Consider the following 15093-nt stretch of genomic DNA (forward strand, 5'->3'; position numbering starts at 1 on the left):
CTCCTGCAGGAGCCTCAGCTGCTGCAGGCAGGGATGCCCGGTGGGGTGCCAATACCTGGCAGGATAGGGATGCCATACAGTGACCATGCCGTGAGGGGCACCGATTCCTGGTGCCATGTGCGGTGCGTTGGGATGCTTGGTGACCTATTCCAGACAGGGCAGCGCTGCCTGGAGCCCGATGCCCAGAGGGGGATGATGCCTGCTGGGGGGTGATTCTCTTGCGGGAGGTGATGCCCGCTGGGGCGGCGATGCCCGCGGGGCGGCCGTGCCCGAGCAGCGGGGGTCCCGCCGGAGCGGGGCGGGGCGGGGCGGGGCGGGGGTCGGTCGATGCAGGGCGGTCGCTCCACCCGCTCCCCAGCGCTCCTCCCGTGCCCCGGCGGAGAGCAGATTGGGAGCCTTCGCACTGGGGGCGGGCTCGGGTCCGGTTTAATCTCGGGCTCCGCCGGATTACGGTCGCAGGATAGTCTCTAATCCGCGGCACCGGCCATCGGGGGCTGCTTGCCCCAGCCCGCAGCAGAGGCACCGCCGAGAGGGGCAGGTAGGTCTCTCCGATCTCCCCTGCTGCTCGCTCTCCCGGGCTCGCTCCTCCGTGAAGCTCCGTGGTTGGAGGCTGCCTGCGCTCGGACCCCTCACCTCCCCTTATTCTCCTCGGCACCCCATCCAGTCCTTTCCGACCCATCTTTCGCCGGCCCCGCTTTCCTCTCACAGCCCGGCGCTCTCTCCTCCCCCGTTTCCTTCTCCTCCTCCCGGCGCCGGGCAGCACCGGGAAGGCTCCGGGGCCCGGCAGCTCTGGCAGGTGCTAGCGCCCCGGGGCTGTTTGTTTGCTGTACTCCTGCCACTTCCCAGCGGCTGGCACCTTCCCACGAGTGGGTGACAGATCCCGGGGTGCAGGGGGAGGCAGAGCCCTGCCGTACCGCTGGGTACCCCAACGCCCCGGCACTGCCCCTGCCCGGGTCGCGGCGCTGGGGGCTTCGGCGTGCATCGTTCCACTGATACTCACAGTGACACCAGCCGCCAAACTCCCTTTACTTTCCCTTTTTTCTGCTTTAATTTTTAATCGCCCGTGGGAATGACATATGTTTCTGAAGGCTGGAAGCGGCTGTGGCCAGGATCGGGTGTCAGGGTGCCGGGGTGCCGGGGCGGGGGGCACGGGCAGGGAGAGCGATGCCGGCCGTCATGGGCACGGGGCTGGCCGGGACCTGCGGGCGGCGATTCCACAGGCTGCGGTATTAATAGAGCCTGGCTGCCCGGGACAGCAGTGTGAAAAGCCGGGCAGCACATTGCGTTCCTGTCGGCCACGCGTGTCCTGTGCCAGCCGGCGTGGTGGCCCTCTCCGCCGTGTCAGCTGTGAAAGTCCCACTGGAGAGAAATCTTCCCCAAGGGAAACTGAACCACAGCAGTTTCAGTTGCTGGACTTGGGGCCCCCAAGCCGTGCGGTGGCACGGGTGAGACCAGGGACCTGGCAAGTCCCCAACAGGTGGGATGGCAGGGAAGCAGAACCCTGACTGACTGCGGAGGGCACGGCTGTGCTGGGCTGATGCGCAGGAGATGGGTAATTTTCCACTGGTGTTTGGACCAGGCCCAAGATGAGGTGTTAGACCTGCCTGGTCCCTGTGGCTTCAAGGGGGTACCCCAGAGAAAGGCGTTTGTGCCTCACAACACTGCCCTGTCTCCCAGAACAGAGTGCCGGTGTGCCTTGGCTCTGGTGGCCAGGGCTGCTGAGGAGCAGTGGGACACTCCATTCCACTGGGGGGTGGCACGGGGGTGCTGGCACTGTGGGGACCCTGGCTGAGGCGCAGAGGGCCCCACAGCACCCGGCCGTGCTGCAGCTGTAATCACACGCCGGGGCCGCGGCCACGCAAACAAACAAGCACCGGCAGAGCCTATTTTCCTTGGCACGTGGGGATGGGGGGAAGGAGCGGAATCCCACGGGCTCCTTTGGAAGTGCAACCCTTGAGAAAACAGAGGCGGGTCGGGGACAGAATGGACCCCCGTGCCCCTGGCTCTCCTCGCCGCGTGGGTCTCAGCCGCCGCGTGCCTCCCCAGCTGCTGACGCAGGTCTGGGACTGGCTGGGTCCCCCATGCCAGCGGGGCACAGCCAGCCCGGTCCTGCTGTCCCCGTGGAGCAAATGTCAGGCTGGTCCAATGGTGAGACTGCCATGGCCAGGCACAATGGTGGTGCCACGGGGCTTGGGTGAATCATGGCTCCTGATTGCTACAGGAGGCTGTGCTGGGGATGCTGGAGGCACTGTGGCTGAGGCCAGTCCCTCCTGATGTCCCCAGCACTGCCAGCAGTAAATGGCACCTTGGGGTTTTTGCTGTTGACCCCTCCGAGTCATCCCACTAAGGCCAGTTGTGTTTTGGGGAGTGTGAACTCCTGGAAAGCATCTTGCTTCCAAGCAAAACAAAACTCCAGAGGTGTGGTAGAAAACCCGACATGTCCTTTTCCAGGCACTGTCTGTCCATCGGTCTCTGCAGTGCCGCTACCTGTGCCACCACCTTCCCTGGGTGGCCCTGTGTTCCCGGAGGACAGTGTTTGAAGTTTAAAGCAAAATTCATCATACAGCCTAGCACTACCTGAGATGCTTTGGGCTCAAGCTGGTGTCTCCCCAGGAACCACACTGAGTGCCATTGGCCTCGTGCTGTGCCCACCCTGTCCCCATCCCCATGCTGCCAGCTCTATCTGCCACCTGACCTTGTACCACATGGACTCAAGCTGGCAGGTGACAGCAACAGCCTGGGCTGTCCCAGTGCTGGACATGACTCCCCTTGCCTGGCCTCAGCTTCCTCACTGCTTTTCCCACCTTGTCTTGGTACTAGTGCTTGGATGTGGCAGGATGGTGATGGCTGATACCTGCAGCCATCCTGGGTTGTGTGCCTGGCAGGTGATGCTGTGGCTGAGCTGCACCATGGCTCTGGCACTGAAAACCCTCTCCATGGCCCCACCATGATGTTTGGCTCCACCACTCCCTTCCCTGAACTGCCTTTCCCCTCCCTGGTGTGTCCCAGACCCCATTCCCAGGCTCAGGTACAGCTGTCCCCCAGGACAGGGGTGCCACTTGTGCTCTTAGAGGTAAGACCCTGGCTGGACACCGCTGTCCACACAGTGTACCAGAGATGGCCAGAAGTGCCCAGGCAGGTGTTGGTGCTGCCAGAGCCCTGCTAGCCAGGACAGCAGCTTTCAGAGCCACTTGTTCCTACTTGCTACTGCCAATCCTGCCCTGGCTGGAGCACTAGGGGAATTGCCTGACCCGAGGCTGAGCCATGGTGTGGTATTTGGGGCTGAAAGAGGTGAGGTGAGCCCAGGAGCAGTGACTACTCTACCCACCTGGTGTTGGGGCTGGCTGGCACGATCAGCTGGTGGGGCTGTCATCTCCAGAGGATCTCAGGAGAATCTCTGCAGATCTGTTTGGGGAAGGTCTACAGCAGGGCTACCCAGAGAGGTTCTCCAGCCATGCACCAGGCAGATTGCCTCCAGCTGTCCTTTCCCACAGCTACTGGGGTTCCCATGCCCATGTGGGCACCCCCAGAACCTTTGCCCCAAAGGTGAGGTGCCTGGCCATTCCCTGAATGGCTGGATTTGCCCCTTTGGGTGCCCCTTTCCTCTGGGGGAGGTGGCACCCTGACACTGCCTTTGTTTAGCTGGGAGGTGGGGGGTGGAGCACCACAGGTTAAAACCAGGTTTGGGTTGCTAATTTTAGGAAGACAGGCTGGGAGGAAAGCTTTGCCTGTGCATGCTTCAGGGGAAGGGCAGACCCTCTTCCCAGGGCAGCTGTGGAGAGTGGTTCTCAGTGGAAGGCAAGGAGAGGCGGGTTTCTCTGCTGTGTGCCCTGCTGGGGTCAATTCCCCTGGGTAGGAGTTGTCCAGGAACCACCCAGGTTTGGGCTGTTGCCCAGCTGTGCCTGTGTGCCCACACAGCCCTGTGCCCACAGCAGTGCCAGAGGCTGAGCAGGGACCCCAGGCAGGGGTCACCCTGGGCCCAGCAGCAGTGCTGGGGGTAACCCCAGGGCTGGGGCTGGTGGCACTGGGGGAACACGACTGGCACCCCTGCCCACTTGCCCTTGCTGCCCGTCTCTCTGGCAGGGCTCGGTCATCAGCACAGCCTCAGGGAATATGAGACCTGTGTGCCCAGCTCTGCTGAAACCCGAACAGCCACCTGGGCAGGCGGGCAGGGGCGGGGGGGCTGCCATCCCCCTGGCACACACCGCAGCCGCGGGATACCTGGCTGCCAGCACGCAGACCGGCAGCTGCGGCAGGCTTGGCGCTAAAGCCGGATTACCACCCGGAATAGTCCCACGGCTCCAGCTGGGCCGGATTAACAAGGATTCATCTGCAAGGGAGAGGAGATGGGGAGGGAGTCTCTGCCCTTTGGGGTCCCCGGCCTGGGGGAGCACTCCCCTGCTGCCAGGGAGATCCTGTGCCTTCGCTCCGCACAGGTGGGAGCAGTGGGAGCTCACAGATGGGTGTTGGGGCTGTGGGGACACGGCCCCCCGGGCTGGCTCTGTGTGGCACTGGCACGGCTGGCAGGCGCCGGCCGCCTGTCCCCACGTGTGCTGCACTGCCACCGGCACCGTGTGCGCTGCTGGGGACTGTGCCGGGCCGGGGCTTGACCGAGGGAACTGGCACAGCGCAGGAGCCAGGCTTGCCCAGGGTAATACACATCGTGCTGGCCACGTTGCCAGATGCGATGAACCTCCCACCCAGCATATCTGCTGGCACTGCCGACAGAGCTCCCCTGGCCAGCCCCCCGCGCCCGCCCGTGCCTGCCTCCCGCTGGGATTTTCCACCTTTTAAATGAAGTACGTGGAAGCGAGCTGTGAGGCAGAGAGAGGGATGCAGTCCCTTCCAGGACTGAAACCCTCACCACGGTGCCCTGGTCCCCGAGGAAGGCTGGCCGGGGGCCGAGGTGAGCCCAGGACTGCCCGTCTGCCAGAGCAGGGCAGGGATTTGGGAGCCCTGCCGCCCCACACACGTGTCCCCATCGCAGCGAGGGCGGGCAGGCGCTGTGCTGGCCGGGAGGCAGCGTGCGAGACCGAGCGCAGCCTCCCCTGAAACGCAGACGTGGCCGCGGGACGGTATGTGCCGTCCCACGCATCCGGCTCCGTGTTCCATCTGCCGGGGCTGCGGGACAGCACCAGGGCCCAGCTCAGGCTGCCTGGCCACAGCGCAGTTTTGGTGGGGTGTCACCAAGCACTGGGACAGCCGGAGCAGCCTGGGAGAGGTGGGAGGTCTGGCTGCAGCAGGGCTGTCGCTATCCTTGTGTCCCAGAGCCCGGCAGGCAGCGGAGAGGCGTGTGCCGGGAAATTGATGCAACTTGCCCAGCACCCCCAGAAGGTGGCCCTAGGTGCCACAGCGGGGGGTTCTGTGCCCACACATGTGGCCAGGTCCACACCACCAGGCCGGGCGAGTGAACGCTGGGGTTGCTGGTCAGGAGTGGGATGATGCCAGGCAGCATGTGCGCTACCCAACATGGCAGTGAAGATGGCAGCATCCCATCTGTGTGGTGGCACCCTGAGGGAAGAGATCCCTGAGGGGATGCTCTTTGCCCAGAGCAGAGGGCTCCCAACTAAGGTGGGCACACAGTGAGGCAGTGAACCCACCAACCCCACCTGGAGGGGAACCAAGCCACCCCTTCAGGGCCACCCGTCACTCTGTATTTGCTGTTCTGCCTTATCGCAAGGCAAACAGCAGCAGGCAGGGCTCACACTGCCCGATCGAATCGTCTCATGCTCCCTCCTCTTTCATCTCCCCCCTTGCCCTGGCTACTGCCACCAGGAGAGCCTGGCCGAGGGGCAAAGGCCAGGGCCAGCTGGGGAAGTGGCAGTGAGTGGTGCTGGGCCTTTGCCAGGGCTGTGCCAAGGCTGTGCCAGGGCTGCCCGGCGGGAGGAAGCGTCTGGGTGGCAGCACGAAGCCCGGTGCATGCTGAATGAGTTCGGCTGTGCCGCTTGCTATTCCGAGAGACGCTTGGGGGAAGAAGTTGGTATTTCCTGAGCTGCCCAGAGAGGTGTAATTATAACCTGGGAGAAGAAAGGGGCTGCAGACGAGAGTGCCCAGCCTTCCTGGCGCCCGTGGGGGAGCGGGCAGGGGAGTGGGCAGATCCTGCCTGCCACCAGCGGGATGCGGTGAAGCCCTGCCCGCAGGCAGCCCAGCAGCACTGGGGGGCTTAGGGAGGTGTTGGAACATCACAGATCTGGTGCCCCCCCTCAATCCCATACTGGGTGAGTGGTGGGTTCAGTGATGCCTGCTCATGGTGGTGGGAAGGCGCAGAGTTAACGGTGGCTTTTGGACGTGCTGGCAGCCTTGTTCATGCTTGGATCCATCCCAAGCGGAGGCCTAGTGGAGGGGATAAATCATCACCCAGAACCCGCCCTGAGCTTCCCTCTCATCCCCCGCATGGCTGAACCTTCTCATTTTGGTCCCTGCTGGCCTGTGTCCTGCCTCAGCTTCCCCACCTGGCTGGGTGCTGCAGGTAGGGTGGCCCAAATATGTGCCCACCACCCTGGGCCAACCACAGGGGCTCGGCCCCCCTGGCAGTGCCAGCAGCCAGTGGCCTGGGATGACCCTGCCAGGTCTTTGTGGCCTGGATAGGCAGGGACAAGCAGGGCAGCAGCTCAGGAGACCGGAGGTGCTGGCGCCCACACCCTGCCGTGTCATCCTTCCCTTGCATGCCAGAAGGACTGCTGGACCCGACTGTGCTGTGGGAAGGCTCCTCAGATTTCTGGGGACACCAATCCCCCGGGAGCATAAAGATGGGCATATCCCCTGCTCACCCCATGGAAACCCCAGGCAATGGGGTGGTGGGGCAGCAGCATCCTCCCGGGATTGGGGACCACACTGCATCCCAGCCAGGCTAACCTCCAGCTGGGTGGCACCGGCCCTTGGCAGGACATAGCCCCAGTGTGGAGCCCCTGGCCAGCCGGACAAGACCCCAGCCCCTGGGGGCAGTGGGGGGTGGCGGGACCCTGCCCCGGCTGCCAGCCTGCCCCAGAAAGCCACCCTGTGCCGTTTCCCAGCGGGGCGGGGAGGGCCGGGGCTCGCACAGAGGCGGCTTTGTGCAGCGTGCCAAGGCGTCCCGCGCTCGGCAGCCCGGCCGCCTTCCCCTGCCAAGGAGCTGTCTCCCGGCCCCGCGCTCTTTCCTGCTCCGTTTGTCCAGCCCTGACGTGCCCCCGAGCCCCCCACCTTGGCACCCCGGCAGCGGCGGGACGTGGGTGAGCCCTTCGCGCCGGGCAGCACCACGGGCTTTACATAACGGCGGCTGGGGAGTCCCTGAGCTCCCTACCCCGTCCTCAGCCGCCCTCCCAAACACCCCCACTCGCCTGCTGGCACCCGCATCCAGGAGGGGAAACTGAGTCATGGAGCCGAGAGCTGCGGGCAGGGGAGTGCAGGTGGGCAGGCGGTGTGGACGGGGACTCTGGGGCTAGGCAGTGCTGTGCCGTGAGCAAGGGAACGGGGCGGGCTGTGGGATGTCTGGCTGGGTGAGGGGGCGATCCCACGTTGGGACTCTGGTGGGGTACTGGAGCTGGGGCTGAGCTCCATGGGACACTGTGTGCTGAGCGGGCAGAAGGGAGAAGCACACCACCGTGATGCCTGGCTCGGTGACCCTCCCATCCCCGGGCGTCTGTCCCTGCCGTGCCACCAGCACTGGTGCTGAGCCCAGCTCCAGTGTCCCTGGTGGAGGCAGGACTTGTGAGACTCCAGGCCAGCCCCTCCGGTGCTCCTGCCCAGAGCTGGATCTCTGTTGCCTCCCTCTTGCAGAGCCTGAGTAGAGCCCACAGCAAGCCCAGCTGTCTCCCAGCCATGGATACCACGGACGTGCCCCTCCAGGCCGAGATGGTGGAGCTGGTGCCCAATGGGAAGCACACGGCCGCACTCACCACCTCCACTGTCCCCTCACTGGCAGGTGACAGGTAGGGGCCTCAGGGCAAGTGGTGGCACCAGGGACTTGGGGGGTCCTCTGAGCTGCTCCCTGCCCTTGAGGTACCAGGCAGTGCTGGTCCCTGTCTCTGCTTTGGCTTCACTCCTCTCCCTCCATGGACAGGTTTGAAGAGAACCAGACTGGCGTGGCAGAGATGGAGGAGTTCCTGCCCCACGGTGCCGAGAAGAAGCAGACACACTTCACTGATGTGAGTAGCAGCATGGGCACAGTGGTGGGGGTGGGATGGGGCAAGCTGCCAGTGTGACTGGTGCATCCCCTCCCTGTTGTGTCCTGTGAACAGTTTGAAGGGAAGACGTCTTTTGGGATGTCCGTCTTCAATCTGAGCAATGCCATCATGGGCAGCGGCATCCTGGGGCTGGCCTATGCCATGGCCAACACCGGCATCATCCTCTTCCTGTGAGTGCCATGGGGGTATTGGGAGGTGTCCAGGTGTGGGGGTCTCCTCCAGGGGGATCGGTGGGTGCAGGCAAGAAAGAAATCTCTGGCTTGGGGTGATGCAGGAACCAGTGTCCTGCTGGCTGAGCAATGCCCATTGCTGGCAAAAGTCTGCCTGCTCTGCTGAGTGCTGTGCCCCACTTGCGGGGAGGAGGAGGGTGAAGGTTTGCCTTTCTTACTACAAGGTCAGATTTTCAAAAGTAGCTTGAAGGACATGAGTGATGGCTCCTTTTGGGTGCGGAGACATGGACTGAATCTGCCCCATGAACACACAGCGGGTGCTGAGGCAAGGGGGTGGTATCCTGCCAGGACAGCTGCCCACAGGCAGAGCACATCTGCATGGGGTTTGCCCCACAGCCATGTCTGAGCCCTGTGCTGTGACCCACTGGTAACTGTGCTGTCCTCCTGCAGCTTCCTGCTCACAGCAGTGGCCCTGCTCTCCAGCTATTCCATCCACCTGCTGCTCAAGTCCTCAGGCATTGTGGGTGAGTTCCAAGTCCTCAGCAGGGCTGTGCTGGGGGTCCCATCCTGACTCTCACCCGCCACTGCTGCCCGTCCCACAGGCATCCGTGCCTATGAGCAGCTGGGCTACCGCGCCTTCGGCACGCCGGGGAAGCTGGCCGCAGCCATCGCCATCACGCTGCAGAACATCGGAGGTGAGGGTGGTGCTGGGGGGACCGTCAGGGCTGGGGACAGGGGATGGGACCAGAGAGCACCAGTGCAGCAAGACCTCGTTCTGCCCTGCAGCCATGTCCAGCTACCTGTACATTGTCAAATCTGAAGTGCCTCTGGTCATCCAGACCTTCCTGAACCTGGAGGAGAAGACCACGTGAGTGCCTCCTGCCCACGCTGCCTGCGTGCCTTCCCCGGGCAGGCGCCGGGGCTCTGGCTCCAGCTGTGCAGCCCATGGCAGGGATTTACTATCATTAAGCCACTACTATTTTTGATAACTGTCAGTGCTGAATAAGCCCCTGGGTGAGATTAAACCGAGCTGAACTTCCAATCCCTGCTCCTCACATCCCCTTGGGATCAGGCTTTCCTCCTTGAGCAGAACCTGGGGCTGCAGGGTGGGGGTCTGGTTGGGTAAAGGTCCCCCCACCCCATGCCCACATCCCCACTAGCAACTCTAGCCCTTGTGGGTGCACCACTGTGGGGGTAGGCAGAATCCTAACTCAAGGGCCCCCAGGGATGCTGGGCTCAAGGGTCCCCAAGGATGCTGTCTCAGAAGTCCCCAGGGATATTAACAGAGCAGGAATGCCAGCCTCAGGGGATGCCAGTGCCCCTGGGATTTGCCAGCTTAAGGGTCCCTAGGAATGTCGGACAGCCCCCACAGTGGCTGCCTCTGCCCGCTGTGCCCCAGCGGAGCGGAGTGGTGAGCAGGCCCTCTGCTTCCAGGGACTGGTACATGAATGGGAACTACCTGGTGATCCTGGTTTCTATCACCATTATCCTGCCCCTGGCCCTCATGAAGCAGCTGGGTAAGTCAGGGAGATGCTACCCATGGCATGGGGGTCTGGCACCCTGGGTCTCCCACGGGGCGATGGTGCCAGCCTGGATGTGCTGGGCAAGGAGGGGACACTAAGCCAGTGCAAGGGTCCTGCCCGCACCCACCAGCCACTCTCCTCCCTCCCCAGGCTACCTTGGCTACGCCAGCGGCTTCTCCCTCAGCTGTATGGTCTTCTTCCTCATCTCGGTGAGCAGCCGCGGGCACGTGCCGGTGCCTTGGGGTGCCAAGCATCCCTCCTGCCGGGGTGTGAGGCTGGGCTGGTTGCTGTGGGGACAGCGGAGGCAGCAGGGACAGCGGATGCTCGGGGCTGCAGAGACGCTCTGGCAGGGCTGTCAAGCTGCTGGGTTATTTTCGGCTGAAGGAACCGAATGTTGTGGAAAGGGAGAGGGGGAAGGTGCTGGAGGGGCATCTGCACATGTGGCCCCTCCACGTGCTGCTGCCTCACTCTGTTCCGCTGCCCACCCCCACACGGACAGGTTGGGCAAGCAGTATGGCCACAGGGCAGCACTAGTAAAGGTGTCCCTAGGAGGAGTCCTGGCAGGGTCAGTCTCCTGCTAGGCATGTGGGCAATGTGTGCTGGGAGTTGGGGGCACCAAGAACTGACTGGCCACATGTCCCCCCACCTCCAGGTCATCTACAAGAAATTCCAGATCCCCTGCCCACTTCCGGAGCAGGAGGGGAACATCACGGGCATCCTCAACGTCACCACTGTCAGCACTAGTGACTACCAGAATGGCTACACAGTCCTCCAGGCCCCTGAGCAGGACACTTGCACACCCAGCTTTTTTACCCTGAACTCACAGGTAAGGACCTGGGATGCACCCCCGAGGCTCTGGGTGAGCCCCCACCCCGTGCACCCAATGAAGATGGGTGTTCCTGGTGCTGGCAGCACCCGCCACTGGGCCCCCAGCAGTCAGTCATCCTCCTTTTGCACAGACAGCGTACACCATCCCCATCATGGCCTTCGCCTTCGTCTGCCACCCCGAGGTCCTGCCCATCTACACCGAGCTGAAGGAGTGAGTCCTGGGTGGGGGCACCCACGGGGAGGGGTGGGCTTCACCCGGTGCCCACCCAAAGGCAGTGCCATCCATGTGTGGGACCTGCGCCGGGGCATCGTGGGGAGGTGGGTGATACAACCTGGGGTAGGTGGGCAGGTGGGTGGTTGGCAATATTGCCCCTGGGAGATTGGTGATCTAAGCCTGGGTAGGTGCTATCACCCCTGGGAGGTGTGTGATATGACTCAGAATGGGTGCAGGGATGGTATGACCCCTGGGAGGTGGGTACCATGATCCAGGGGTGGTGGTGTGACCCCTGGGATGTGGGTGCTGTGACCCAGAGAGGGTGGGTGGCTGGTTGGAGCCACCCAGCCCAGGAAGAGGGATGCAGCCCCTCTCTGCACATCCCCCACACACCCCAGAGTGTTTTGGCATCACCCCTCCTCACTGGGTGGGTGCTTGGTGTCAGCGGGTGCCGCGGGGCCATGCTGAGCCCACCGTGTCCTGCAGCCCCTCCAAAAAGAAGATGCAGTGCATCTCCAACATCTCCATCATGGTCATGTACCTCATGTACTTCTTGGCTGCCCTCTTTGGCTACCTCACGTTTTACGGTGAGTCCTCGGGGAGGGGACTGGGGCTGGCTCACCTGTGCCAGGGGGGTGATGGTGCTGGGGCTCACCCAGGGGCTCCTTGATGGTGTTCACAGACCGTGTGGAGTCAGAGCTGCTGCACACGTACAACAAGGTGGACCCCTTTGATGTGCTCATCCTGTGTGTGCGTGTGGCTGTGCTGACGGCTGTCACCCTCACCGTCCCCATCGTCCTCTTCCCGGTGAGTGGCCCCAAAGGAATGCCAGGTGGCTTTAGCACCAGGTTTTGAGAAGGGAAACTGTGTCAGTGATGAAAACAGGGATTGGGGAACAGGACATTCTGGGTGCCACAAACAGGGCTGGGGCAGAGGCAGGGGTGATGGGGCAGAGTCAGGGCCACAGGGACAAGGCTGTGAAGGGGTGACAGGAACCTGTGGGACATCAGGGTCAGAGTCTGGGAAGGGAAAGGGGTTATGGTGACCTGCAGGGCCTTAGGGGTAGGGCTAGAGTAGGGGCAATGGGGACCAGTAGGACTGCAGTGACAGGGTACACGTCCTGGTTCCAAGGATGGAGTGTGATACCCTGTCCCTGTCCCCAGGTGCGTCGGGCCATCCAGCAGATGCTGTTCCAAGGGAAAGACTTCAGCTGGATCCGCCACATCGCCATTGCTGTGATCCTGCTGACCTTCATCAACCTCCTCGTCATCTTTGCCCCTTCCATTCTTGGCATCTTCGGCTTGATTGGTGGGTGGCAGCACCCTGCTCCTGTCCCTCCTTGATCATGGGTCGTTGCAGCAGCATGCCAGCCCCTGTCCTGACTGGTGCTCAACTGTGACTGACCCTCCCGTGCCTCAGTTTCCCCTTGTCCCCATGCCAGGAGCAGGTGGTTGCGTGGCTCGCCCATCCCATCGCTGTCCTGGCAGGCTGTTCCCACAGCGCAGTGCCGGCATTGCTCTTCCCCTGCGTGTTTCCCTTGATCCCCCCAGCCAGGCTCCCCCCGCTCAGCACTCAGCTCGGTGCCAGGGCCCGGGCTGCGGGAGGGGTGTGGGGACAGTGCCAGCACACTGCGTCCCTGGGTTCCTGGAAGGCTTTGCCAGGACTGGGGGGAGAAAGGAGGGGGTGGGGATGGACAGGACCTGTCCTGGCAGGGCTGAGCTGCAGGGTGGGAGGCCCCTGCCCACTCTGTCCCTGTCTTCTCCAGGTGCCACCTCTGCTCCCTGCCTCATCTTCATCTTCCCTGCCATCTTCTACATCCGCATCATGCCCAAGGACAAGGAGCCACTGCGCTCCACCCCCAAAATATTGGTAAGCATGGGTAGGGGTACAAGGATGGGGACAGGCATGGGGTTCTGAGGCTGGCTGGGAACCTTGCTGCCCTGGCCATCCCTGAGTCCTTTCCTTGTCCCCACAGGCTGCCTGCTTTGCCCTCCTCGGCGTGGTCTTCATGATCATGAGCTTGAGCTTCATCATCATCGACTGGGCCACGGGTGGGGGGAAGAGCGGTGGCAGCCACTAGCCACTACCGGGTGCCCAAGCCAACCTCCCCCCCACCCACCCGGCGCCCCAGGGAGAGCCGACCCTGGGCTCAGCCCCCATGCTGCAGCCCCACCAGGATTCCCTGGGGACTTCGCTGTTGCTGCCCATCACCTGTGGTGATGGTGAGAGGGCATGAGCCATGGCAGGCATGGAGACTCCTCGACCTGTGTCCGGGATGGGGCAGTGAGCCCGGGGCAGGTCCTGTGCCCCCCAGCCACTCCAGCGGGCACCCTCCCTGCTCTGCGCCTCAGTTTCCCCATCTGTAAAATGGGGAGAATAATACTGCCCTACCTCACCCGGAGCTGGCTGTCAGGTGGAGCACTTCTGCACCCCAAGAGCCACCAGCAGCAGGCACTGCCAGGGGCGCAGGGCACTGCCTGCCGTGGGGACTGAGGACCGGGCACCTCCCTGGCCTCCCCCAGACAGCATCGAGAGCCTGATGAACAGTGTCCGTAGGGGCTGGAATCCAGCAGGGCGCTCAGACCTGAGACAGCACCTGTGCCCAAACCACCCGCCCTCTCCCCTGCCATCCCCCTGTCCCCAAAGAGATGCCACCCACTGCCCCGGCATCACGGGGGCACCCCAGTCCCTGTGGACAAGCGTGGCCCTCATGCTGTGGCTGGTGGCACTCAGCCTGCTGCTCCTGAGCCTGCCAGGGGAACTGTTGGCTCCTGGTGCCTGCGGACGGGACCCTGCTGACCCCTAGGCCGTGCACGGGGGGACCAGCTGCATTGCTCCAGGGAGGTGGCATGCACGCCATGGGCTTTGCATCCACTGGCATCCTGCCCATGCTGCAGCCCGGCTGCTGGGGGCCTGGTGCACCCAAGGGGCATGAAGGGGATTTTGTGGGGGCTGGGGGCCGCCCTCACTGGGGGCAAGCTCAGGGCTCTGGAGACACCCTTGTCTGCATGCCCAGATGACAGGGTGATGGGCACCCCAGCAACCCAAGCTGTCCCTGCTCGCCTTGCACCCTGGGCCAGCACTCAGACCCCTACAGCCCTCACCCATCCATCGATCCGTGCCGCTGGGATGCCCAAACCATGCCAAAACCCGGAGAGCGGCTCTCCCACCCCCCACCTCCCCTCCCAGTACGGAGGGCAGCCCGGCAGGGTGGGCAGCACAGGGTTGGGGGGGTCTGTCCTGCGGCAAAGTACATAAGAGATGTATTTTTTTATGAGGTGGTGGAGGCTGGGATGCTTTTTATAAATACTGTACATAAGAGTAGATCTTTTTTAACGTCTTGTGTTGCTCTGGGTAGCTCTGTATAATGTACATATCATATGGGGGGGCACCACCGTGGACTCTCACCATCACCCTGGGTCTGCCAATTACAGTATGGCCCTGCTGTTCCTGTCACCAGCCTGGCTGCCCCAGGGCCACCCCTGACACTTGTAAATTATTGGTGGGGGTGATGCTGGCGGTGGCAGGAAGCCAGAGGTGAGAATAAAGATGTGAATGTGCCCAGGTCTCGGGCATCACTGGGACGGGTGAGGTGTTGGCACGCAGGCTGGCACCTCACACACGGCATCCTGAGGCGGCACGGACAGACGGACACCAGCCACATGGGTGCACAAACGTGCGTGGAGACATCTGGGATATGTGGACACGGATGTGCAGGGTCAGTGCACACGGATGAACAGCATGACAGACAGCATGGACATAAAACAGGACAGCACAGACACACAGACATGGATGTGCAAGGACCCCCATGGGAGCAGGGCCCCTGTGGGAGTTAGACCCTGGGGAAAGTGGACCCCAAGGGAGTGGGATCCCTAGGAAGCAGGACACCTGTGAGAGCAGGATCCCCAGGACAATGGGACACGTGTGGAAGCACGGCCCTGGGGAGTGGGACTCCTGAGGAGTGGGATACATGGGAGCAGGAACCCCAGCAAGTGCCATGGCAATAGTATCCCTGGAGAGTGGGGCTGCTCTGGAAGCAGGGCTCCAGGGCAGCGGTGCTGGGGCATCTTGTGCCTGGTGCCAGGGCAGTGGGTGCCCCCAGTGCGCTCAGGGCCAGCCCCCAGCCCTCACCCATGGCACAGTGTGGAGTGAGGGTGAGCCCCCCCGGCCCTGGCCCCTCGCTCTCCTCCGCCAGC

General features: G+C 63.1%; 1 protein-coding gene across 1 annotated transcript; it reads left to right on the top strand.

Moving 5' to 3' along the window:
• Positions 1 to 391: 391 nt before the first annotated feature.
• Positions 392 to 14323, top strand: SLC38A3 (solute carrier family 38 member 3). Its single transcript, XM_041462938.1, has 16 exons — positions 392 to 538; positions 7756 to 7907; positions 8039 to 8123; positions 8217 to 8332; positions 8783 to 8856; positions 8935 to 9027; positions 9119 to 9200; positions 9767 to 9849; positions 10006 to 10064; positions 10508 to 10681; positions 10815 to 10894; positions 11384 to 11484; positions 11580 to 11704; positions 12061 to 12205; positions 12663 to 12766; positions 12873 to 14323. The coding sequence occupies exons 2-16, from the start codon at positions 7798 to 7800 to the stop codon at positions 12975 to 12977; spliced, it is 1536 nt and encodes a 511-aa protein (XP_041318872.1). The 5' UTR covers positions 392 to 538; positions 7756 to 7797; the 3' UTR covers positions 12978 to 14323.
• Positions 14324 to 15093: the final 770 nt, after the last annotated feature.

The sequence above is a fragment of the Pyrgilauda ruficollis genome, unplaced genomic scaffold, assembly GCF_017590135.1.
Source record: "Pyrgilauda ruficollis isolate IOZ18807 unplaced genomic scaffold, ASM1759013v1 scaffold10, whole genome shotgun sequence".
Taxonomy (NCBI): Eukaryota; Metazoa; Chordata; class Aves; order Passeriformes; family Passeridae; genus Pyrgilauda; species Pyrgilauda ruficollis.

Coding starts and splice junctions, on each gene's coding strand:
- SLC38A3 (XM_041462938.1), top strand. CDS start 7,798: ATGGATACCACGGACGTGCCCCTCCAGGCCGAGATGGTGGAGCTGGTG. Junction 7,908..8,038: donor CCCTCACTGGCAGGTGACAG/GTAGGGGCCTCA, acceptor CTCCATGGACAG/GTTTGAAGAGAACCAGACTG. Junction 8,333..8,782: donor ACCGGCATCATCCTCTTCCT/GTGAGTGCCATG, acceptor GTCCTCCTGCAG/CTTCCTGCTCACAGCAGTGG.